The following is a 24,389-nucleotide window of genomic DNA, read 5'->3' on the forward strand; positions in this document are numbered from 1 at the left end:
AGTGGCTATTGTGCCCCCGGGTGCCGAGTGGCCCAGAGAATGTAATCTTATTTTGTTGGAAGTGTTTTCACCTTCTATATCATTTTCCATCTGATTTCAGTGATCTGCTTTTATCATTCTAATACTTCTTATATGCACCGTTTGGACTGCCTGTAGGGAGCCGTTTGGCTCTCATGTGGGACTGCCCAGTTTCTGGACATTGTACCATCCAAACTGCACTTGGGGAATGGGGAGCCATTGGGCTCTTCCCCTTTTCTGCACACTTATTGCCATTCATCGTTTATGTTGATCACTCACACTTTCATGCTCGGTCACCTTGGGAATTTAATGTAATGCCCCGGTTAATCCCTTACGCCCGTGCCAAGACGTATTGCAATTTTTCATTATGTATTACCGGCACGGTAAGGGTTAACTGGTATATTTCTGTTTCTCTATGCCTGTAATGCCCCCGTTAATCCCTTACGCCCGTGCCAGGACTGCTATTCTTTGTCATTTACACGTGACACCGGCACGGTAAGGGTTAACTGGTATATTTCTGTTTCTTTCTGTTCTTGATCCCTGGGACATTTCCGGGACTTGAATCCTATTTAGTACTTAAATATACCAAATTGTGGAATACAGTGCATTTTACATTTTACAGTGCATTCTACCTGTACTTTACATAATATTTCCCGTACCAAAGTTTGGAATACAGTACGTTATAAGGTATGATAAAGGCGCCCGCCCCCTGGAAAGACCAAGACTTCACCGGTGCTGGCAAGGAGGGTCCTTGACCCATCCACCAGCGGGAACGGCGTGACCCCGCACTGCGGTACAGGAGTAGTTTTAAGTTAGTTTTAGTTTAGTTTTAGTTAGAAGTAGGCTTCAAACTCATTAAGTGGGGAATAATGTAGTGATTCAGCCTGAGCCACTACGGCTCTGGCGGCATATGGGCGTAAGTCCCGCATTAGGCGACACCCGCGGTAGTTTCCGCGGGCGTGCTTATCACTGGGAACGTTAGATTTGGACTGGAACTGTAACCGCGCGACATGCCGTTTGCTGTGTTCCTCTGAGTCTCGGATCTCAACGTAGCTTCGTGGAGCTCCACCGTCGAGTCTTCGAGATTCTACAGTGCTGCAAGCAATGGTAGGATTTACCCTTACTTGAGCTTCTGATTAGTTATCAGTATCGTAGTTGTCTATAATAACCGCCCCGTCACTACACTGGGAATGGACCGAATACTGGGCGCGCTACCCTATCTTTTTTATTCATTTTTTAGTCTTGTTTGGAGCATTTTAAGATGTTCTGAAGTTTTTACTTATCTGGGAAGCAATTGTACTAGAAATAGGGTGTCTGATCGCGCACCCGATGTTGTGTGCTAAAATACTTCCCATAGAGATTGCACGCATCCCTATGCAGTCTACGTGCATTGCGCGACCATGAAAATTGGTCAATGATTTTATGAAAAAAATTGAAATTCAAACCTTTGGGGCTTGTGATCCTGAAGGTAAAACTCAATAAATGAGGTGTCATATGAAAGAGCAGGTTTTTCTCCATATTCCCCAAAGGGGCGCACCCCCGAAATTCTCAAAATATCTTGGTCAAAACAGCGATTTAAATGTTGTTTGCATCCTAGCTCCAAAATTTGCCACTTTCCTGAGCTGCGTCCCCCGGGCTTATGTCCGGCTAGACGTAAGGAAAATATGTATGCACTTATTTTTTCGCTAGCCCCAAGAGATCACTCGCCCCAACAGTTTAAAAATACCCTTCCCACATTTTTGGAATCAGCTAATTAGGGAGGCGTGAGCTCCGCTCAGTCCAAACCATGGTTACATCGCGTAACATGTGCGCTTATAGTGAATGAAAGTATGGATGGCCGTTCCCACCATAAACCCCGGAAGTGAATACACGTTATAGTCAATGGCAATATCGCGGAGACATCTCCGCGATATTGCCATTGACTATAACGTGCATTCACTTCCAGGTTTTTTGTGCGACGAACGCTAACCATACTAGTCAATGGCACGTGTCGCGTAGACAGCGTAGCTCAAGCTTGCAAGTCGCGCATTGGCTTAGCAGCATGCGTACGATATGCATACGCTTGCATATCGCGCGATACAGCTGTTTGGCTAAATTTAGCAAAACAACATCACTCTGCGTGGACGTCTTTTTCGTCGATTTTGACCAAAATGATATGAATATACCAGCATTTTGGAGGGGCTGTATCTTTTGATTGAAACATCGGTGAAGCTTCAAATTTGAAATGTATTATTCTGATTACACTTTTTATTCAAATATCAAACAAAAATGGTGAAAAACGATCCCAAATTGAAAATTGAAAAATCGTTCAGACACCCTAGATCTACTAGAAATACCCAAATGTATAACATACAAAGTAAACTTATGTTGCAATAGTGACTGTACATCAGAGAAACATCAGAGACTGAAGCTTTTGCCTTTCGGTTTATCCCGAGGAGCTCAGTAGACATTGTCGGTTACTGACGTGCAACATCAAATCAGGCATATGGGACTGAAATTAAAGCCCCATCACCGTGGAACAAGCTAGGGCTAGGCATGTGCACGCTGCCTGGTCCTGGAGCGCCGGGGGATAATAAAGCAACGTACCGATTGAACTGACTGCTCTCTGTTCCCTGCACCCCATAGCTCAAAAGAAGTGTTGGGTAAATTCAACGTGTCGCTGTATCTACTACTTTTATGACGTCTGAGAGTTTGATGGAACCTCAACAATCCACAACACTCTTTAAATCGTTGAATTGTCCGTGTTGCTTCTTTATAAAGTTGCATTTTGACGGCGGTCTCGAGCACTGTTATTAGTTATCACACGTGAATCCACACGAGTATTCTAGTTTCATTACAAGACTTATTTTCACATTATTTTGTGACATCAAATGTTGAGATTGGATGACCGGATTTGATTGGATTAAATTAGATTGATTTGAGTAATAATAATAATAATCTGGATTTAAATAGCGCCTGATATGACAGACCGTCGATCTCTACGGTCTCTTAGCACATATACAAATATTATTAAGTCGGTCATTGGATTGAAACGCCATATCATATTCATTATTTAGTTATTCACACTAAACGGTTCCTCAAAAAAAGGCAGCTTTAATCAGTGGCGGATCCAGGGGGGGGGGGGGGGCGCTCCCCCCCCCCCCCCCCTCCCCTTGAGAAAAAAAATCATAAAAAACACCTGGGGGGGGCCCCCAAAAGGGCGCTTAAGGGGGGGTGCAAATTTTTTAATTTCCGAGGACCAAAAAAAAAAAAAATGTGCTCTAAAAAACATAGGACAATATGGAAAAAGCAGTGTAAAAAAGTTCCAAACGATCTTGGAATTTTTTTTTTGGGGGGGGGGGGGGCACGTGCCCCCATCCTGTTTGAATTCCATCTTGAACTGCCCTATTGTTATCTTAATTCATGTCTGGTCAGTTTCTTTATAATCATGTTTGAATTTGAATTAATCTTTACCTTTGGCAAGAGGAATACAAAAAAAAACTTAATTTGAAGTTGAAATGATCCATATCGAGGACCAAGCCTACATGTATTATATGCTATCCATGATACTTTTAGTAGTACCAAAGGGTGAAGGTGCCGAGGAGAAAAACATAAATGAACAATATTTGTGTACACTACGTACGATCAGGAGAGTTATTCAGGGGGGTGTTTCACAAAGATCCTAAGTCAAATTTAACTTTAAGTTGGACTTAAACATTCTGGAGAGCCATTTGTAGCCTTAAAATAAAATACATTCAAAAGCAAAAATTGAAGTATTTTGGACTTTTCATAAATTCCACATCAAGAACGTGAAATCTCCTTGCCAATAGAAAATATAAATAATTTGAATCAACATTTTATGCCTTTTAAAATAACTTTTACAAGGTATTTTCAAAGATGCTAACGGCTTTCCATAATTGTTAAGTGCAACTTAGAGATAAGTTCAACTTAGGATCTTTGTGAAACACCCCCAGGACTACATCACAATCCTCTGATCAATTGCCAATTTGAGATTTATTATTGGTCTGAATTTTTTGGGCATTCTACTTCTCTTATCTTTCTGTGTTCACACTAATGACTTATTACAAAGGTTGGATTTCCCAATAAATGCAAAACAACACGAAATGAATTTTCAAAAACTAAATGACAAAATAAAAACAATTGACATCATAACTTGTAAATGTTTTTAGGCATACTTTTTATCTCCATCAAGTTGAAATGATAAATAATTTGATATATACAATTTTTCGTTTGAAACCTGTAGATATTTACAGATGGCACTGGCATCATATTATACACTGATGACTTTGTATAGCAAACATAGCTTCACTCAGCAACACCAACAAAAGTGGACACAAAAAAAATCATGTAAACCATCAATAAAATATAATATAGAGATTTCGACTGTTACGAGAGGACTGGCTTTTTTTATACGCTCAAGACCCAGGCGTGCTTCAGGGTGATAGCAGCGGATGAAATTTTTCAAAGAGCTTATAAAAACGGCCAGTCCTCGAGTATTAAAGCAGTCGCTATCCCTTTTATATGCCAAATTCAAACAAAAATTTACGAAGAATTCTTACCTTATCCTTTTATTGAGTAAAGATTGGTTAAGAAATCATGAAAAATCTGAGAAGCTGTCTGTTTATTGCAGACAAAAAGCACTGTATGGTGTCCGTGCTCACTCAAAGAACATTTTAACACGTAAACCATTGGGTATCGGAGCAAGATTTTATTATTTTCCCGGTAACTGGAATTTTGAGGGATTTTAATCTTTTGTACTACTAATCGGTTTTGGCATTTTTCGTTTCCTTACGGGAATGGCTAAAATCACGACTGCAATTTCGACCAATCAGATGGCTGGATTTCTTAAGTGAGGTATATAAAAATAAGAAAAACTAATTCCTACAAACAGTAATTGTTTTTTTTTTTTTGGGGGGGGGGGGCTCTCGGAAATCTGAAAAATCGCACCCCCTCCCCCATGAGCCCTAAGTAAATTTTTTTTTAAAAAGGTAAAATGAACGTGTTTTACCTGTTTTTTTCCCCCAGGGGAGGGAGCCATTGGGATGTCATGCCCCAAGGTCCGGATTAACAAGCACAGCTGTGTGGACTTTGAGAAGCCCTGATGTCTCTTATTACACTATCCCTTTCCTCATGTACATTAAACAAATCTCCTCAAATACTCCAAAATATTTGGTGATAAACTTTTGAATCGGCAACTATAAATATGACCTTGCACCACAAAACCACTAAAAGTCGCATAGTGTGATTTTTTTTGTTAGAGCTCTAAAGGTGTATTTTGTCAGGTTGAAGAAAAGTTTAGTTTTTAGCATTTCCTGAAAAAATATACTTTCTTCTATCTTATTACCGAATTTTGAACCACCATATTATCTAGAATTAGAATTTTTTGCAGCGTTTTGTAGGCCTATATTTGGCTGATTTTGATTTGTTGTTAATGTGTTTATTTTGTAGTACCGGTAGTTCTAATTTTGTTGAGACCCTGGCTACTGGTCTCATTTCAATCTCCCATAACTTGAAAAAAGAGTGAGCTTTTGCATTGATACCTAGACACAAAAAACAGGATGCATAGAATTGGTGTGACAACTTTTAGGACAATCTGATAATCCCTTTTTGCTAAGGTAAAGTTCTCCATCACAGGGCATTCTCCTCCTTTTTCCAATGGGTTAGGAACATCCAATCTTTCAGAATCAGACCTAAACCAAAATGCCATTTCTGACAAATTTTGGGTGGTTTTGTGGTGCAGGGTCACATAAATATGAGTTGATATAAAGTAATAATATATACACATTTATCTAGAATATACAAACAATGCAATACATAAAAATAATTCTTACAAAACAGTACAACATCCACCAGATGGCAAAGGGGAATATCGGGATTGACAAACCAAATGACTCATCATCCGCATAACAAAATGCAGTTTGAAAATTAATTGTTGAAGAATATATTCCGCATTTCATTACAGAGACCTCATCTCGGATGATTATGAATGGTGCATTTTACAACTCTTTATATGCCACACAAATAATCTCCCAGTGCCACATTGTATCTCGGGAACTGCGCAAGTTGCGATTGTGTTGATTAGGTTTGAAATTCAACAGTTCTTTGATATATTAAGTGGGAGCTTGTCCAAGAAGTGCTTTATATACATGTACAATCAGCAAATTTTGAATGTTATTCTGTGGTGTACTGGTAACCAATGTAGATTTCTTAAAATTGGGATGATCCATGTGAATTTGGAACAACCACAGATCAGCCTTGCACAGGTGTTTTGAACCCTTTGCAATCTCACTATTTGAGAGTCAGTGATACCATACAGTAGACCATTACAATAGTCCAACTTATCGGTGATACATGCATAAACAACCGTCTTTCATAATGTTCTTATCTAAGTATTTACGAATACGTCTGAGATTATAGATCAAGTAGTATGCTGATTTACAAAAAATTTGTGATGTGTTCTCTAATATTCAAATGCGCATCAAACTGTACTCCGAGATTTCTTGCATTAACAGATGTTTCTATTACAGAATCTCCACTTGATACACGGTTCAATTTGATTTCGGATGTCTGTTTAGGTGTGCCAATGGTCATTAAATGCATTATGATATAACGTCTGTTAGCGCTTAGAAAAATATGCTTTCCATGTAGCTCAGGTAACCATAGCAGATCAATGAGTTGTCGCAGGTTGTTACGTCCTGAGGCAGGGATCTGAACCCTGTTCCTTAAGGCTCACAGGCAAGTAACTTAACCACCAGACCACCTTTGCCACTGGCACTGTCAGGCATGTTTGCATGTATGCTAAGCACATATTATAGTCATACATGTACATGTCTATGTACAAAATGGATACATGTAAATTTGAAAGTTCTTTGGACATGTTATACTTTCCAATTTACAATTTAAATTATTATCATCTTGATTATGCCACTCCTTGCAACAGTTCCCAAACAGCAGTGAGACTCAAAATGCATACTTCTGTCCTTTCCTTACGACAGTGGCTGGTCTACAATTGCAATACAGAATAACTGTTAGCTGTTAGCAGTCAATGGCAAACTCTGTAGTCTCGTAGCAGATGAAACAGCAGACCTCACAGCCTTGTATGAGGTATCCTTGATAGCAGCATGATGCAGCTTGACTGCTTCAATACTCTGGTGGGTTCAAGATGAATAACCTTGTCTCTTCTTTCTGTAAATATCAAAAAACAACGCAGCACTCTTTTATTGTATTTTCCATGTATATCAACGTTAAATTCACGCTATCGCCAATACCCCTAAATACCTTCATGTTTGACTCTTGCTTGTAATATCAGGGGGGGGGGGGTGTTTCATAAAGCTGTTTGTAAAGTTACGCATGACTTTACGAACGAATTGTATATGAAGTGCCAGATAGGATGCCCAAAGTTTTTTCTGATATTTCCAATAACCTCAATTAAATTACCGGGTATGGCAAAATATACTTTGCATTAAAGATGTTTGTTATAATAAGAAAGTTAATCTACATCTCCACAGTTCAACTTTAGTTGATGTAGTTGATGTAGACGTAAAGTCATGCATAACTTTACAAACAGCTTTATGAAACACCCCCAAGGCCACTTATGGGACTTGCAGAAAGTCTGTTACAGCTAGTGACTTACATCAAAGTAGTACTATGACCCCGTTTGAGGGAATTTGCGTGCAAAAGCATGTCTTGAATGACATTTTGTAATGCTGCCTAAGTAAAAAAAAATAGCCAATCAAATTCAGCTTCAAAGGGCCCCCAAAAAGGCCTTACATCAAATCAAAAGGCAGACACAAAAAGATAGAAAGGAACAACGGGAGACACACACGCACACATCTTATGATATAAAACAGAATTCAGGGAATACGTGCAGAACGTTTATTCCGTGTTCATTTGTATGTTGTTTTTTTTAAGCCCCACTGTCCTACTAGTTCATGTAGCTACTTGCTCCCTCTATACAGAAAACTTCCCCATCGGTGCCTGTTGGTCCCCCATGATCCTCTTTTTCTTATGTTAGTTGAGAGCTGAGTTAATGAGATAGCCACCTGTCAGTGACCTTGCTGTGTGGTCTAATCCGTTCTGGCCCAGTAGTATTGACGGTCTTTAAACTGTGGCTTTTTTGAAAGGATTGAAAACATCCTATGTGAATAACCCTTGGGAAGTATGTACTTACCTTGATCCATTTGAGTAGTTTATTGACAGCAAATATAGCAGCTTGTTTGGTGGTTAGAGGACCAAAGATGGCAAACAGTTCAAACCCTCCAGTTACCTACAAATCAAATCAAAATATTGTTAATTAAAACGATTAAAACATAATAATATTAATTCCGCTTTTATATAGCGCTTAATACATGTCCATATATGATGGCTCTAAGCGCTTTACAGATTTACTATTACCCCGTTCATTGGATTCAGTGCTTGCCTGCACACACTGTGTGCACAATCTCCACTCCCTGGGGAGCATTCCAGCCAGGCGTTACTGGACGCTCAAAAACTGTTTGACCAACAATGACGGTCGCATCTTTAATACCGTGTTGTGGCCTAGGGGATAAGTCACTGGACTGCAAACCACAGGGTAAGGGGTATTAAGAATCTCTGCCACAGCAGGACTGCCTTTGGCAAGACATTTAGCATTTGCGTGAGGTGATTGGGTACCTGGCAGAAAGTAATTCCTTGAAATTATAAAGCTTCATAATGGCAGCTATGCTAAAGCAGTGCCAGGAGTGTCAAGTTTGACAGAATTGAGCGCTATACAAGAAACCTCAGTGTAAGCTGGCTTTGTAATAATATAATGGCAGGTAAAACCATGGCTTTGTTAAGTGGAAGGCCATCCCGATATTAAGTGAATTTCATTATGAAGCAGAAGATTGAGAGAAACAGATCATTACAAGTTTTGAGTAACTTTAAAGAAACACAAAATTAGTTTGAATGAACTTACCCATCCTAAAACAGCTTCTTTAGATCCTACGGTAAACATGATTTTAAGTGGTCTTGATGGACTATGGACTCTCTGATGAGTGTACTGGTATAATGATAATAACCTGCAAAATACAAGAAAAGTCTCATCTTACATACAGTTAATAACTCAATTATTTGTACCCTTACCAAGTTTTGTTGTTTTGTAGTATGTGCAAAATTGATTTGTCCATATCTGTTTCTTGAGAATGCGACGTATTGAAGCTTACATCTAAAAGTATTCAAAGGAGGCCCCAATTCAACAATTCCACCTCTCTTTCTTGAGTTATGAAAAACACATCAAATGCACAAGATGTATGAATAATTTAGTTGTTAACTAAATGTTGAGAGACCAATGATGAGACTAAGATCAACTTTAAGTTGGACTTAACTATGGCAGGCTGTTCATGCCACTGGTTGCTCTCATCATTGGTCTCTCAATTATGATCTTTGGATAATATTTTAAACTTCAATAAAGAACTATCAAAAAAGGTGAATTATGTAGATTTGTGACCATGATTTGTATGTCCCTTGATAGAGCAATGCCATGAATGGTTAGAGAAACTCGTTGCATGAATGGCCTGCCAGAGTTAAGTCCAACTTAAAGTCAATCTTAGTCTTTGTGAAACACTCCCCAGAGATATCAAATATAAATGCAATATCAATGGTAAAATGAATCATCACCATACCTATCTCTCTCATCTGGCTGCGTGTAGGGAGCATCCAGTTCTGGTGCAGTATACTGGGCGGTGCTTCGGGATTTATACAAGAAGTGGCGAAGGTCACTAATGCCGACCTCTTGACATCGGAAACTGCCCTTGGACACAGCTCGTTGGATGGCAGCTATACAGTTGTTCTTCTGTAATTTCTGCCACAAAAAAATAAAACAACAAAGATTGAGGGGACTGACCAGTATGACATGGCCTAAAATGAAACTATTTAAAAGTCACGTGCTATGCTAATGTCACACAATAAAATAATTCTCTTTTGCTCCATCAGTGTTGTTATGACCTTCAGGGATGCCCGATAGAATTGATTAGAGGGCCTGAAAATCACCTAGAATGAGCTATTTTGTACACAAAAAGCCTAAATTATGGTCTGAAAATAACTTGCCAGGGCCTGAACTCAGGCTATTGCCTGAAAAATGGCATCCCCTGACCTAAGAATAGTTTTAATGCTCCATCCTAATAATAATAATAATAATACCAAAGTTGCTTTCTTACATAGTGCTTTACCATTAACTGACCTACATGTAAGTGCTCACAGTAACATTATTACCCCAGTCACTGGATTCAATCATCATTCTGCAGTTTATAGTGCACAATCTCCACTCCCTTGGGAGCATTCCAGCTAGTCGCCCCTAGTGACAGGCGTGACACACATGCTAATCTGACCACTACACAATGACGTTCGCATCCTACCGGGTACCCCATTAACACCTGGGTGGAGAGAGGAGCAATGCTCAAGTGCTGGGGGCTCAAACCCACCACCTACAGTAAGTTTGCATTTCCACTCAAGTTATTAAACCCCTCAACTACGACACCTCTACCAGGGGTGAAAGTGAGCACTAAAAAATTTTAGGTTTTTTTTTTTCCTCAACCCCCCCCCCCCCCCCCCCCCCCCCTTGAGTAAAAAAAAAAAAAAGGATTCAAGGAAGAAAAAAATGGCATTTAACAAAAAAATAGGGAAAATAGGGAAAATTCAGTAAAATAGGGTAAAGTCAGGAAATAAAACAGGAAAAAATAAATAAAGCAGGAAACCGATTCAAATCGGGTAATTATCAGGCCTGTCGTCTACAAATGTATATGTGACAAACAGAATGGGTATTTTCAGTCACATTTTATTCACATGGTGATCAACTTTAGATCAGTGTTCACAGCACTAATACAAAATGCACATTTGCCTACTCTCTATGACAACTCGCAAATTACCTCTAAGATTTTCTCCTTGCATTTTGCCATTTCTGCAAAGGCCATTTTATCGACCGTTAGGAGGACGAGACAAGCAGGACTCTCAGCAAGGTACGAGATGTGCGCATGAAGGAAACCACTACTATCAAACTTAGGTAGGCAAATTGGCAACCAGGAGTCAGAGTGCTTGAAGGAAGTGGATTTGTTGAGAAGATTCAAAACAAGATGCAAATCTAAAGCAAAATGAGATAAAAAGAAATAATGCCATACCATTGAAGAATCATTATTATTATTATTATTTATATAGTGCGCTTTTCCCAGAGTGGCCCAAAGCACTTACAACAAGAAAAACCATACCAAAAATAAAAATGAAAACTTACATAATCCTAAAAATCTGGATTACAAAAAAGAAATGTTTTAAGTCCCTTTTTGAATGAAGAGACAGATGGTGATTGTCCGAGTGTTAAAGGTAGCCTATTCCAATATTTAGATGCAGTTATAGTAAAATCATGACTTCAAAGTGAAAAAAATCATATCACATTTGCCAGGGGGTTTCACAAAGATCCTAAGTTGAACTTATCTCTAAGTCGGACTAAACATTTTTGGAAAGCCATTAGCATCTATGAAAATATTTAGTAAAAGTTATGTTAAAAGGCATAGAATGTTGATTAAAATCAATCATATTTTCTATTATCAAGGAGATTCATGTTCTTGATGTGGAATTTATAAAATGTGTAAAATACTTGAAATATCGCTTTTGAATATATTTTATTTTCAGGCTACAAATGGCTCTCCATAAATTTTAAGTCCAACTTAGAGATAACTTCTACTTAGGATCTTTTTGAAATCCCCCCCCCCCCTGAAGTTCTCTACAGCAGACACATGACGTGTAGCAGTAAAGTGACATGAAAAAGATTACTTATGAAAATTTCTCATACTCCATTTTGGACATCTAATGGTTTACTTATTCAAAATCAGTCTCACAGCCTAGGCTGTCACTCAAAGGGTTTTACTTTTTTGAGGCACTTCTTGATCATTTTGAAGTGCAATTTTTTTAGGGCTTCAATATAACACCATATCACAGACACTGATAACATGTAGGGCCGTGCAGCTCAGATTTAACATTGTTAAACGATCCCTTTAATTATCAACTTACCAGCTGGGTGAAGGATATACTTCTTCATTCTCACAAGAGTGACTAATTGGTTGTCCGCTATGAGGATGGCAAAGACCAAGTCCTTAACCTTTGCACTATGCATAGCACTACCGATCATATCACGTATTGCACTGTCCAATGGTAGACACCTGATAGCAGTCAAGAGGAAGCACGGGTCACGGTCCATCAGCTCTATCAAGTTATCAAGGAAGATCTCAGTACCTGAAATACAACCAAAAAAAATGTTGGAATCATTGAAGAGATGATGGAATCATTAAAGTATTAAATAGAAAGAGAGACAGGGGAGTAGGAAGAATGGATCACAGATCATGAGCTCTATCAGGTTATCAAGAAAGATCTCTGTACCTGAAATACAACAAGAAGAGATTATGAAAATCATTAAAGTATTAAATAGAAAGAGAGTCAGGGGAGTAGGAAGCATGGATCACTGTCCATGAGCTCTATCAAGTTATGAAGGAAGATCTCTGTACCTGAAATACAACAAGAAGAAATTATGAAAATCATTAAATTATTAAATAGAAAGAGAGACAGGGGATTAGGAAGAATGGATCACGGTCCATGAGCTCTATCAAGTTATCAAGGAAGATCTCTTTACCTGAAATACAACAAGAAGAGATTATGAAAATCATTAAAGTATTAAATAGAAAGAGAGTCAGGGGAGTAGGAAGCATGGATCACTGTCCATGAGCTCTATCAAGTTATGAAGGAAGATCTCTGTACCTGAAATACAACAAGAAGAAATTATGGAATTCATTAAAGTATTAAATAGAAAGAGAGACATGGGAGTAGGAAGAATGGGTCATGGTCTATAAGCTCTATTAAGTTATCAAGGAAGATCTCTGTACCTGGAATACAACAAGAAGAGGTTATGGACCCATTAAGTTAAAAAATAAAAATAAAAATAATCTGGACAAATTCTGGATTTATATAGCTTTAATATAAAATACTGTCTCTAAGTGATGTACAGATATTATTACCCCAATCATCAGATTCATTGTGCACCATCTCCAAAGTATCTTTAAAAGACTTACAAGAAAAAATCAACTCAATATAAATGCTTACCTCCTAAAAGCTTTCGTAGATCATAATTATCCCTCCTCTTGAAGATACTGGAGAGTTGTGAGTATGTCAACACGCTGATTATATGGTTGTACACATACGTCAACTGCATCAGTAACTGAAAGAAAACAGATTATTATATATATGAGGCTCCCAAGTGGTACAATAAATCAGCGTATTCAACATCTTTAGGGCAGCACCCGGATGACCGACCAATATTGTTTTTGCATTGCTCAGTCATCCGGGAACTTCAACTATCGATATCACACCCCCAAAAAAGCTATATTTACCGAGGTAAGTCAAATTTTGTTATTTTGCTAGTCAACCTGATATAGATAATGATAAATATTACATGGCTTTGTTTTCTTGTCATGCAATATTATATAAGTGTTACAGGCGCGGATCCAGGATTTTCCAATAGGGGGGGCCGGAAATTTGAAAATTGCGCAGACCATTTTTCAACTCAATATACCAATACTGACAAGGTCATATTAGAAGCACCATACCGGTAATTTTTTTGACATTTTCATCGGGGGGGGGGGGGGGGGGGGGGGGGAAGCCTCTTGCCCGAAAAAGTAATTTTCTGGTTTTACAATTCGGCTAGTGAGCGAAGCGAGCGAGCAAAAATTTGAGGATAATATGTATTTTGTGAAAGTGTTATTTATCACCAAAATATACGAGAAAAGATATAACAAATTCATATTCGGGCAGCTCGCTGTTCCCCTCCCTCCCCCCCCCCCCCGCCCCATTACGCGCGAAGCGTAGAAGCTTTAATGTTTCATGAAATTATTAGAGAAATAAGAGGATTCGTTGTACCATTCTCGAGTCCTAATCCTTGTCTGAATTTAGTTTTTCCCCCCCCTGCTCTCCCCCTCCCCTCTCGCGCGAAGCGCGGAAGCTTTGACCTTTTATTAATTGATATTAGAGAAAGAAGACGAGTTGTTGTACCATTCTCGACTCTTATTCCTTGTCTGAATTCAGTCTTCCCCCCGCGCGAAGCGCTGAAGCATTGACCTTTCATAGTTTAATGAAATTATTAGAGAAAGAAGATAATTCGTTGTTCCATTCTCGACCCTCAATCCTTCTCTGAATTCATATCTCCCCCCCCCCCTCCAGCGCAAAGCGCAGAAGCTTAACGTTTCATTAAATTATTAGAGAAAGAAGACGATTCGTTGTACCGTTCTCGATTCTTAATCATTGTCTGAATTCAGTTTCCATACCCCCTCCCGCGCGAAGCGCGGAAGCTTTGACGTTTCATTAAATCATTAGAGAAAGAGTACCGTTCTCGACTCTTAATCCTTGTCTGAATTGAGTTTCCCCCCCCCCCCCCTCTCCGCGCGAAGCGCGGAAGCTTTGACGTTTCATTAAATTATTAGAGAAAGAAGACGATTCGTTGTACCGTTCTCGGTTGTTAATCATTGTCTGAATTCAGTTTCCATACCCCCACCCGTGCGAAGCGCGGAAGCTTTGACGTTTCATTCAATCAATAGAGAAAGAGTACCGTTCTCGACTCTTAATCCTTGTCTGAATTGAATCCCCCCCTTCCCTCTTCCGCGCGAAGCGCGAAAGCTTTGACGTTTCATTAAATTATTAGAGAAAGAAGACGATTTGTTGTACCGTTCTCGATTCTTAATCATTATCTGAATTCAGTTTCGCGCGGAAGCTTTGACGTTTCATTAAATCATTAGAGAAAGAGTACTGTTCTCGACTCTTAGTCCTTGTCTGAATTGAGTTCCCCCCCCCTCTCTCACGCGAAGCGCAGAAGCTTTGACGTTTCATTAAATTCAATTATTAGAGAAAGAAGATAATTTGTTGTTCCATTCCCGACTCTTAATCCTTCTCTGAATTCAGTTTCCCCCTCCAGCGCAAAGCGCAGAAGCTTAACGTTTCATTAAATTATTAGAGAAAGAAGATGATTTGTTGTACCGTTTTAGACTTGTCAAAAATGTTTCTTTGTCTGCTCCTTTTTTCGTCCTATGTCCTCTTACTGCCCCTACCGCCCCTAGCTACGCATGTTTTAAAGGTAAAATGTAATAATCATGATTGTGATAGCATACACTTAGGTCAGTAGAAATGAAAGGGGAAAAAAGATCTATTTATACACCAACCATGAAATAATCGCGACCGGGAGCATCGTATCTTAGTTTTGTGTTATCGGGCGAGGGCCGGGGCGTAGCGACCAAGCGAGATTTTGCAATGTAGAATGCTGAAATTATGCATTCTAGAAAATCCTTTAGTCCAGTATTTACGTTCTTTCCGCTACATGTATATTTCTTTCTAGCTATATATCTAAATTTCCAGGGGGACGTGTCCCTCTATCGGGCCCAGGATCGCCGCCGCTGTCCATTATCACTACCAACATGAGTTCAAATATAAGCACAAGCGAGTTGGTATGAGCTGAATTCAAATGAAGGGCAAAATAAGAGTTGTGAAGCGGCCCTACCGTTAATTTAAAATTTGACTGTTTAGTATATAGCTTCTATTTGAAAGACATCCAAAATATTGTGCCCTTTTCAATTTTTTCAAAAAGCAGGGGCTGTTTGTAACGTTTAACTTTGAATCCGTGGCTCAAGATTTTATGCGGCCGGCCCGGCCCCCTCTATTCAATAACGTTTCCCAAGCCTTCTGGAATGACCCCAAATCTCCCGATTACAGTTTCTTCCTTATTCGTCGTTACTGTCACTTAGCGCTATTTCCTTGTCTTTTCCCCTTTCTCACCCGACTTTTCTCTTCCCCTCCCCTCCCCCCCCCCCCACCCACTCAGTGTTATCTAGGGTACGCGCATGTATGTTCCCTCTCTTAGTTTGAAAGCACCCCTTTGTCTTCGGTGTGTAAAGTCAGTGCGGGCCGGATTTGTGTGTATTACGGGCCGGACTTTGTTGCGTGAAAAGTAACCCTTTATCGGAAATTTTGGGAACACAAAATCGGTCCCTCCAACCCCGGAATGGGAGTGAGGGGGGAGGGGGGGGGGGGGGGGGTAATCTTCTGCTTTTTTTTCTATCTCTCTCTCTCTCTCTCTTCTTTCTTTTCTCTTCTCTTTTCTTTTCTCTTCTCCTTCTTTTCTCTTCTCCCGTTTTTTTTCTCTTCTCCTTTCTTTTTTTTTCTCTTTTTTTTTTGCGCCGCCAATAGGGGGGGCCGCGGCCGTTTCGGCCCCCCCCTGGATCCGCCACTGTGTTACAGGATTGGGGATATAGTTCAATGCTAATTTGAAATAGCGATATCTTTTTAATGTTAAAATTGAGACGTACCTGTTGCTGGGATTCCTTTGTTTTAGATACAGCTACGAGTATAAGAGGTTGCCGTAATAAGAATACATACAGATGGTTACCAGCTCGAAATGACCTGGAAAAAATATCGGTAAATAAATCATGTTATACTTGTATGTGATATAAATGTAAAAGCACAATATACCATCTTCAACATTCTACATCATGTATGCTGATAGTCACTGAAGGCACATTGCATGTTCCATTAACAGCTATCTTAAAGGGAGTCACTTGTCAGTTTCCATGTGCAGAAGGCTATAATTCGCTGACACCATACTTGATGGATACAGATCATTAACATGTGTACAGATATCAGGTCTGCACACAGCGAACCCGTAGGCCAATCGAAAAATACCCCCTCGTCTCTCGGAGATCTCTGGGTGACAGAAAAGTGAGATGATGACTTTACCATGTGGGGGAATGGGTGGAAAATGCAGTACGTTAGGCGAGGCGTCAAAAATAAATATACCAGCCAGCGGCAGCTAACTGCACTTGTGCGTCCTGGCTGCATTTTTTAAATTAGCTCACCTGGCTACCGCTGGCGGTAGGAAATGGCATTCAAAAGCATGCGCCGGCTGCCGCCTTTCGAATGGAAACCGAGCCTCAGATCCCAGCCTGGCGCAAGCCGGCTGGGCTAATAAGTGAAAAATAAGTGCCCCAACCAGGCTTCGGCCGTAATTGCAGCCTCGATGCGCCAATACGTGAGGCGGCAGCCTGCTGGTATCGATATTTTTGACGCCTCGCCTTACATAAGGTCTGCTGGTCATAAAACTGGAGGCTAATTCTGGTGATTGACAGCACCTCTTATTGGGTAAACACCCGAACGGTGTTGAATTCCCCATGAGAGCTAACTACTGAGTGTCTTTAAAGAAAATCAAGCTTTTGATTTTTAGTGTCACAATAGACCATTTCCGTAATGTAATCAAATTTAATGCGCAAATCTTTGATAAGTGTCATGTTACAACTTAGTTCATTCACCTGTTAGGAATAATTGTATTTAAATAGTGAGAATGCAAATTGCATACATTCATTGTTATTGTTAGGTAGGACAAACATCATGGCTTGTCCTGCCTAACAACAAAGTGATCATAGATTTCACTATGCGTTGCCCATTTAGAGACTTCAATAATTGTTTTTTTCTATTAAATCGCTCTTATCCGTGAAATCATGAACTCATGTAGCTATTGACTTTTGCAATTTCTGCTCATACATTCTGGATTAACCCCTTGCTTCCTGGAACCTGACAGTCCCTGTGTTTAGCCAATGGGAATGAGATAATTCAGTAGTAAATGGGTTAAGAGATAAGAATAAAAAGTCACTAAAATGTGAATCTAAATTGCTATGGGTCTTTACAGGCACATGGTCTTTATGTAAAGGTTCCTCTAGTACACGATTCAATGAGAAAACGTTATCAAACAAAACAAAAAAAACACAAAATGTGGTCTTTGGAGACAGGTGCATACCTGCCAACATTTGAAAATAAGAATTAGGAATTTTTACCACGGTATGCCTTCAAAAATAAGAAATCGCACTTGCAGCTGCAGTGTAACTGGCGATACACGTTAAATCTGAACCAAAAAGCGAATACAAATTTGCTGCTCGATCATGCAGTCATTCAACGCACGCAATATGTGAACTCTCAAAATCGAGGCACATGAAAAAACAAGCTTAAAAAAAAAAAATTTAGGTCCTAAAAATCAAGAAAATCAGAATATATGCAGGTGGTCTTTCTATACAGGTGGTCACTAAAGCAGGTTTGACTGACTGTATTGTGTACATACCTTAGTGTGTTCTTCTCAATCCCTACAAGAGATACCAATGTAAGCATCACACCCATTAGAGGATTCAATTTGTCTTCTTTCCCGTATCTAATCAAGGAAAGAAAGAAAATCATAGAAGCTATCAAATAACATTAATACATGTATTTACAGAACGTAAACAACTCTTGTTGATATACAATAACAGATATATGCATGTGGAACAGTCTACTACCAAACATTAGATTTGATTGTAATGAGTAGAGTGCGTACCCAACCACATTTCTCTAAGCGAGGAAAGCTATCTCTCTATTGCTCTTTCAGATTATGTCCAACATACCTACCAAAATCGAGACCCGACTGAAAATACCAACCTAAATTGAACATACATGTATTTAATAATTTTGTGTTATTTGAAACATAGTTCTGCATTTTTGTCATTTTTTCTTTCATTTCTGCTTTTCTGCTTGATACACTGTCATGAGAGGTTTAGGCACATGCATATAGTTAAATAGAAATTATGAAATAATAATATAAATTACAATTATAATCACTATCATCATTAATATTATTTGCTTATCTATTTTGTTATTTATTGTTGTATTAATGTTGTTTATATATATATAAATTGTTATGATTGTACAAAACTGAAAAGCACATAGAGAAATTTACAATTTTTATGCGCTATATAAATATACTCTATTATTATTATTATTATTATTAATATTATTATAAGTAGTAGTAGTAGTAGTAGTAGTAGTAGAAGTAGAAATAATAGTAGTAGTAGTAGTAGTAGTAGTAGTAGTAGTACCGGTAGTAGTAGTAGTAGTAGTAGTAGTAGTAGTAGTAGTAGTAGTAGTAGTAGTAGTAGTAGTAGTAGTAGTAGTAGTAGAAGAAGTAGTAGTAGTATTATGCTTATTATTATTACTGTTATCATCATTATTATCTTTACTATTATTATGTTTATCACTATTTTTATTATCATTTTCTAATTGAATGATAAGACATTCATCATGTACTCACCTTGAATAGATAGGCTTGCCGGCATCACTGAACACAAACACATGTTTCTTCTGTTGCTTCCATTCGGTGCTGTAAATATCTGAAATACAAATTAAGAGCATTTTTACTTTCTTCTTTCTACAACTTAGAGAACAGGGAAGCAATCTTCAATCACAATTATTATTACAACCATTTTCCATGATATCTATCTACGTACATGTATATTATAATTATAATAATAGTAATAATGATAATAATAATGATATTGGATGTTTTTTATAGCACACATATCCACCCCGCAAGGTGCTCAAGTTGCTCAAATATCAGCCAGGCTCTGCTAAGCTACTGCTTTCGGTGCTCACAACATGACAAGGAATTCTTTCCTGACAGTATCCACTTATCACGTGGGTGAAGAATCTCTAATACGGAAGGACATTAGTGCTGCTCTGGGGTTTGAATCAGAGACCATCGTATCTCCAGTCAATCGTTTAAACCACTCGACCACGACTACTTCATATCTATCTAGCTATCTATCTTATTTAACTATTTCTCTCTCTCTCTCTCTCTCTCTCTCTCTCTCTTTCTCTCATCTCTCACATCTATGTATCCTATTAGACTTCCGGTACTCACCTTCTACGACTTGATCTCTCTCTGTATGTTCTACTCTATCCACCATACTCCCGGATCGTATTCTTATTTCTTCTTCCTCGGTCCCAGCAGGTGCCGAAGCCTCTTTTTCTCTGTTCAAGTCATTCTCTTGCACTCTCTCCTCAGCACCTTGGCTCAATGAAAGTTCATTGACCTCTGATATGAGTTCATTGACCCTGTCAACATTATCTGCACCATCACCCTGCTACAAACAAATTTAAATTACATGTATATATGTTAGTCTTCATGGTCATACACACTTTCTGTTTTTTAAAGATCTTTGTTCTTCATAGATGGCCACATTCATAAACTTGGCCTACACACATGACACTGTATACCAGACTGTGAAAAATATATCTCTTTTGAAAATCCTAAGTTTGTAGTTTTACATTATTTCCTTTTGAAACTCACACAGAGTTTAGGAGATGTATCTCTGAAACTTCATTGAGGATAGTTAAGGGCTTTTTAAGATATTGTCAATCAATTTGCATCATCAACAAATTCATGATGGCAAAATTTGATTCATAGTGGCTCCTTTCCAATTTATGAGAGCATGTTTGCGAAATGCGGAGGACAATCTCTATAAGGTATGTCTCATTGGTGTCTTCTTTCAGCTTCTTAAATAGAGTATTTTTTGTACTTTGTGCATTGCTTGTGTACAGGGTGAGGCTGCGAAACTGTCTCTCAAATTAACAAAAAAGGTGCAAGAAAGAATTTCCCCTGCGTACTATCTACTCTGGCCTTAGTGTGAATCCCTCTAGCTCCCTTTTGACCTACGTAAGGTGGGGGGGGGGGGGGGGCTGCTCTAGTATATGCCAGAAGTATGTGTCATGGGCTGATGACACTAGGGAAGAAGGTAGTCTGCAAGCACAGACCCTAATTTGACACTTTATCAACAAATCATTGTGCCTTGAGAGAAGCCTAGCCCAGCTACCTACTGGTTGTGTCAGGAGCAGCTATAGTACATGGCCTACATGTATGGTAGTCTTATAGTGCAGACTCTCTTTTACGACTGACCAGGGTTTGTGCCAGCAAACTAGGAAGAAGGAGCAGTTACTTACTGGTATGTCTTCAAACACTTCAGGTTGGAGGTCTACTAGCTTTCCTACCGGTACTTCTATTCTGGGATCATCATTCTCTACTATCTCAGCTATAGTACCGCTCTTCAGCCGTCTTCTCACTTGGTTCTCATCCACACTCAGATCGTAATCCAGTTCTTCATAGGAATCCCCTGCAACCAGCATTGAATGTTGACTGCAAGAAAAAGACAAGACCAATACATGTATGTGATTCTTTGTTTTAATCCTTCCAGAGTAACGTCCAGAGTTGTCGGTCGGGAGTGATTTTCAGCCGATATACTGTATCATCCTATACAATGCAAAATCATCTTAAAAACATTGCAAAACAGGGGGAAAATATATGGGGGCTCGGGGCAAATTAATTTGTGTATGTGATATGCCCTATTTCAGTATCTTTTGTACTAGTCATTTTAGAGCATTTTTAGGATGTTCTGGAAGTTTGAGTTGACTTGAGTTGGGCAGAATCTTAAAGGTATTAAAAGGCCAGTATTGGAAACGCCCCAATTTCAAAAATTGAAATGGAAGCTCTTATTACCAATCATGTGAAAGAATATGTTTTGACTAATACATGATGATACAACTTTTGCTGAGAAACCGCCTACTAATTGATATATTTGGTTAATTAGTTTATCTATTGGACTGTGAGAGCCTAATTAACGCACGTGTCGCGCACGTGTGTGCGTAGTCCCATATGGGTCATTCCATCGGGTTGGGTCATAAATTGTGACATGAAGGTTCAAAATTCAGAGTTGTTGAATAATTTGTTTATTGTTATATCCTGTTTTTAACACCCATTCTTCAATAGATTCCACTGGAATTGTGTGTATTCCTTCGCACACTTTCATTTAAAATGAAAAAACAGACACACCAAAAAACCAACGTTACAAGGACATCTTTTTTTACTTGCTCATTTATTTTCTGATCTGAAACTTTGTCACAGTCTGTACTCCACTTTTTTGTGTGTGGAAAACATTTAGATGATGGGAGCAATAGTTTAGAATACTTAAAACTTGAACACAGCAACATTATATCAATTTATAAACATGAAACAAATGAGGAACTAGCAATCTTCAGATCATGTTTTTTTCTAAAGGGTAATCTTTTCTCTTGCATAGAAAATCTTGGCTACATTCCATGAAATGTGCCAATTAATTGATGCATGAAACATATTTAATGAGATGATAACACAATTGAAAGGAAACCTGCAAGATTTATGGTCTATATTCACCTCAACACCTCCAGTTACCTATGTTACACGGACATCATGTCCGAGTAACATCAGTATGATATTAGAGTAACTATCCTCTTATACTCATTGAAAAATGACAGACTACATCAAATGTCATCTGAAATATATTTTATCCCTTGATCAGTAAATTAAAAAACAGTATTCATACAAGAGGTATATTGATAGATATCAATGATCAACTTTATATCTTCTTCAAAATAGTGATTAGATTGGAAAGATCTTTGTTTTCCAGGAAGGTTTCGATGACTGGTCATTTTGCCTGCTCTCTTGATCTCTCTCTGCTGGAGCTGAATCCTCAAGGGAGGTATAGGAGCCATGAATGAAATGGATGCAGCAATCTAATAAATATGCATGAAAAGAAATAAATAAAAACCAATGAGTAAAGAATATTAAATGAGATAAAAATAAAACAAAACTGTAAACTGTTTCTGTGATTTTTCATTTCAAACGTGTGTTGTGTGCAATTATCAAGTACTTCTATCTAGATCTGTTGTAAAATCAAATTGTAAGAATTAAGGATGGAACAACTAGACAGAGGATTGCAAGATGGATAGGGAGTTCCTCACTATTGGCTCGTTGCATGCCCAAATAGAAGTAGGTATTATTATTGGTTGTTCATTTTTATTTTTATTTTAAGTTTAATATTTGTGTTGAATTATAAATTTTTGTTAAAAAATTATATTTGTTATTTATCATTATTTGGAGAGGGAGGGAAGGTGTTGAAGCCCCTTATCCCTCACTTCAACCTTTGGATGAGGGGGAAGGGGAGCCAGATCAATGATTATATAATTTATAAAAAAATATAAAAAAATATAAAAAAATTATATAAAAAAAAAAAAGGCTCATTACATTATTATGTATCCAATTTTAATTGAATCGGAGGGGGGGTGCCCTCCCCTTTTAACCCATTCTTCTCTATCTCAACCCCAACCCTCAACCCCTTTTGTGCCCAAAAAGTTGTGTATTTCGGGTCTCAGATTGAACTTCCTAACTTGAAGGAAGCAATGTTCAATAACTTGTGTTTTTCGTTAGGCTCAGCCATCATTGTTCAATGACAATTAATGACACCATATAAATAATATTAATTAATTTAAAACTTGTCAGAAAAAATCTGAGGTGTAGGAACATCATGAATATCATTATTTACGGGATTCTTATAACTAAATTCAATTTCTGTTTAAGAAACTAGCTTTTTAAGGGTAAAAGTCCGGCATTGATTTTGCATGTTTCGTTATAACACATATATCAGTATGTGGGACAACAGTAAAATATTCACTCACATGTGATGGTTTGAAAACCGGTTTAAGTTGAAAATAACACAATTTAAAACGGAATTACATTTTTAAAACATGGAATTTCATTGTCCATGATAATAATTCGGGCCATAAAAATAACTTAAAAAACATATTACGTACCAATTTGGGCGCTGACGGGCGAAAATGGCTGCACCACGTTACAAAGACATCTTCACGTTTGTGGTTGCACTGTAGGGGTAGGTCGTCGCAGTCCGGCAAAAAACATGTTCTGCGCATTCGTGAATAACTAGCAGGTCATTTTAACACCGAAAACTGAAGCTAGCGGGCTGGTTTATACCTCAAACACCGTAATTTCACACCTACGTTACCAAATTACGAAGGACATCGCGCCCGATTTTCGCGGTAAATTAATTGTTTTCTTATATTTACCGACCGATTTAATCATCATTCTTTCTACATATGTTCATGAGGGGTTGTACCTTCCTAATAAGATGAAACTTTCTGAGAAAATATCCTGCTAAATTTGTGTAAAATGCTAGAATTACCGCCGTTACGAAAAAAGTGCCTAGGACATCGTTGGTAACGTAGGTATTGTGTTTTTTCAATATGAAATAACTTGCCGATTTTTTGCACATTTCACTTGAGCTTCTCAGACATAGTAGGGGTACTAAAGGTGACATGTTTTAAGTAGGAAACATTGCATTATGATGAACTTTTTTCCAGAAATAAGTTCATGAAAATGACATGTTTTCATGTCACAACTTTCACCCTCAAAATCGCTGAGACATCGGTAGTAAAACTCTCACCAAAAAAAAAATATGATGAAGAAGTTTCTGTTTTCATGTTTATTTATTCTGTACTACATTACTCTTCAATATAACATACTTTTATTTTTCTAAAAATACATTCAAATTTGAGTAAATAGCTTCTAAACATTCAAACACGTGAAAATGCTGAAAAGACCCAACCCGATGGAATGACCCATATACATCTTTCTGTGTACAATGCTTGCAACT

The 24,389-nt window shown here is 38.3% G+C and overlaps 2 protein-coding genes and 1 long non-coding RNA gene across 3 annotated transcripts in view; all 3 read right to left on the reverse strand.

Annotated features, from left to right (window-relative positions):
* The window catches only part of LOC105444874 (isoleucine--tRNA ligase, mitochondrial-like), a 34,851-nt gene extending 32,004 nt beyond the window's left edge, over positions 1-2,847 (reverse strand). Inside the window, exon 1 of the mRNA XM_030988304.1 lies at positions 2,605-2,847. Coding sequence (XP_030844164.1) covers positions 2,605-2,784 — 180 coding nt within the window. The 5' untranslated portion in view covers positions 2,785-2,847. The remainder of the gene's footprint in view (positions 1-2,604) is intronic.
* A 2,140-nt stretch (positions 2,848-4,987) lies between these two features.
* LOC115924942 (protein SAND-like) overlaps positions 4,988-24,389 on the reverse strand; it is a 30,547-nt gene continuing 11,145 nt past the window's right edge. The window contains exons 2-13 of the mRNA XM_030987910.1: positions 20,851-21,043; positions 19,772-19,994; positions 19,163-19,241; positions 18,164-18,250; positions 16,365-16,458; positions 13,120-13,234; positions 12,037-12,258; positions 10,902-11,113; positions 9,660-9,838; positions 8,954-9,056; positions 8,189-8,284; positions 4,988-7,203 (exon numbers count right to left, since the gene is read on the reverse strand). Of these exons, the coding sequence (XP_030843770.1) occupies positions 7,159-7,203; positions 8,189-8,284; positions 8,954-9,056; positions 9,660-9,838; positions 10,902-11,113; positions 12,037-12,258; positions 13,120-13,234; positions 16,365-16,458; positions 18,164-18,250; positions 19,163-19,241; positions 19,772-19,994; positions 20,851-21,043 (1,648 nt within the window). The 3' untranslated portion in view covers positions 4,988-7,158. The remainder of the gene's footprint in view (positions 7,204-8,188; positions 8,285-8,953; positions 9,057-9,659; positions 9,839-10,901; positions 11,114-12,036; positions 12,259-13,119; positions 13,235-16,364; positions 16,459-18,163; positions 18,251-19,162; positions 19,242-19,771; positions 19,995-20,850; positions 21,044-24,389) is intronic.
* On the reverse strand, positions 21,763-24,362 carry LOC115924943. The gene is made up of 2 exons (XR_004064493.1): positions 23,533-24,362; positions 21,763-22,455 (listed from the first exon to the last, which is right to left on the reverse strand). It is a non-coding gene; the product is annotated as an uncharacterized LOC115924943 (long non-coding RNA).

Source organism: Strongylocentrotus purpuratus, unplaced genomic scaffold (genome assembly GCF_000002235.5).
Source record: "Strongylocentrotus purpuratus isolate Spur 01 unplaced genomic scaffold, Spur_5.0 spur5_scaffold_17, whole genome shotgun sequence".
In the NCBI taxonomy this organism is placed as follows: Eukaryota; Metazoa; Echinodermata; class Echinoidea; order Camarodonta; family Strongylocentrotidae; genus Strongylocentrotus; species Strongylocentrotus purpuratus.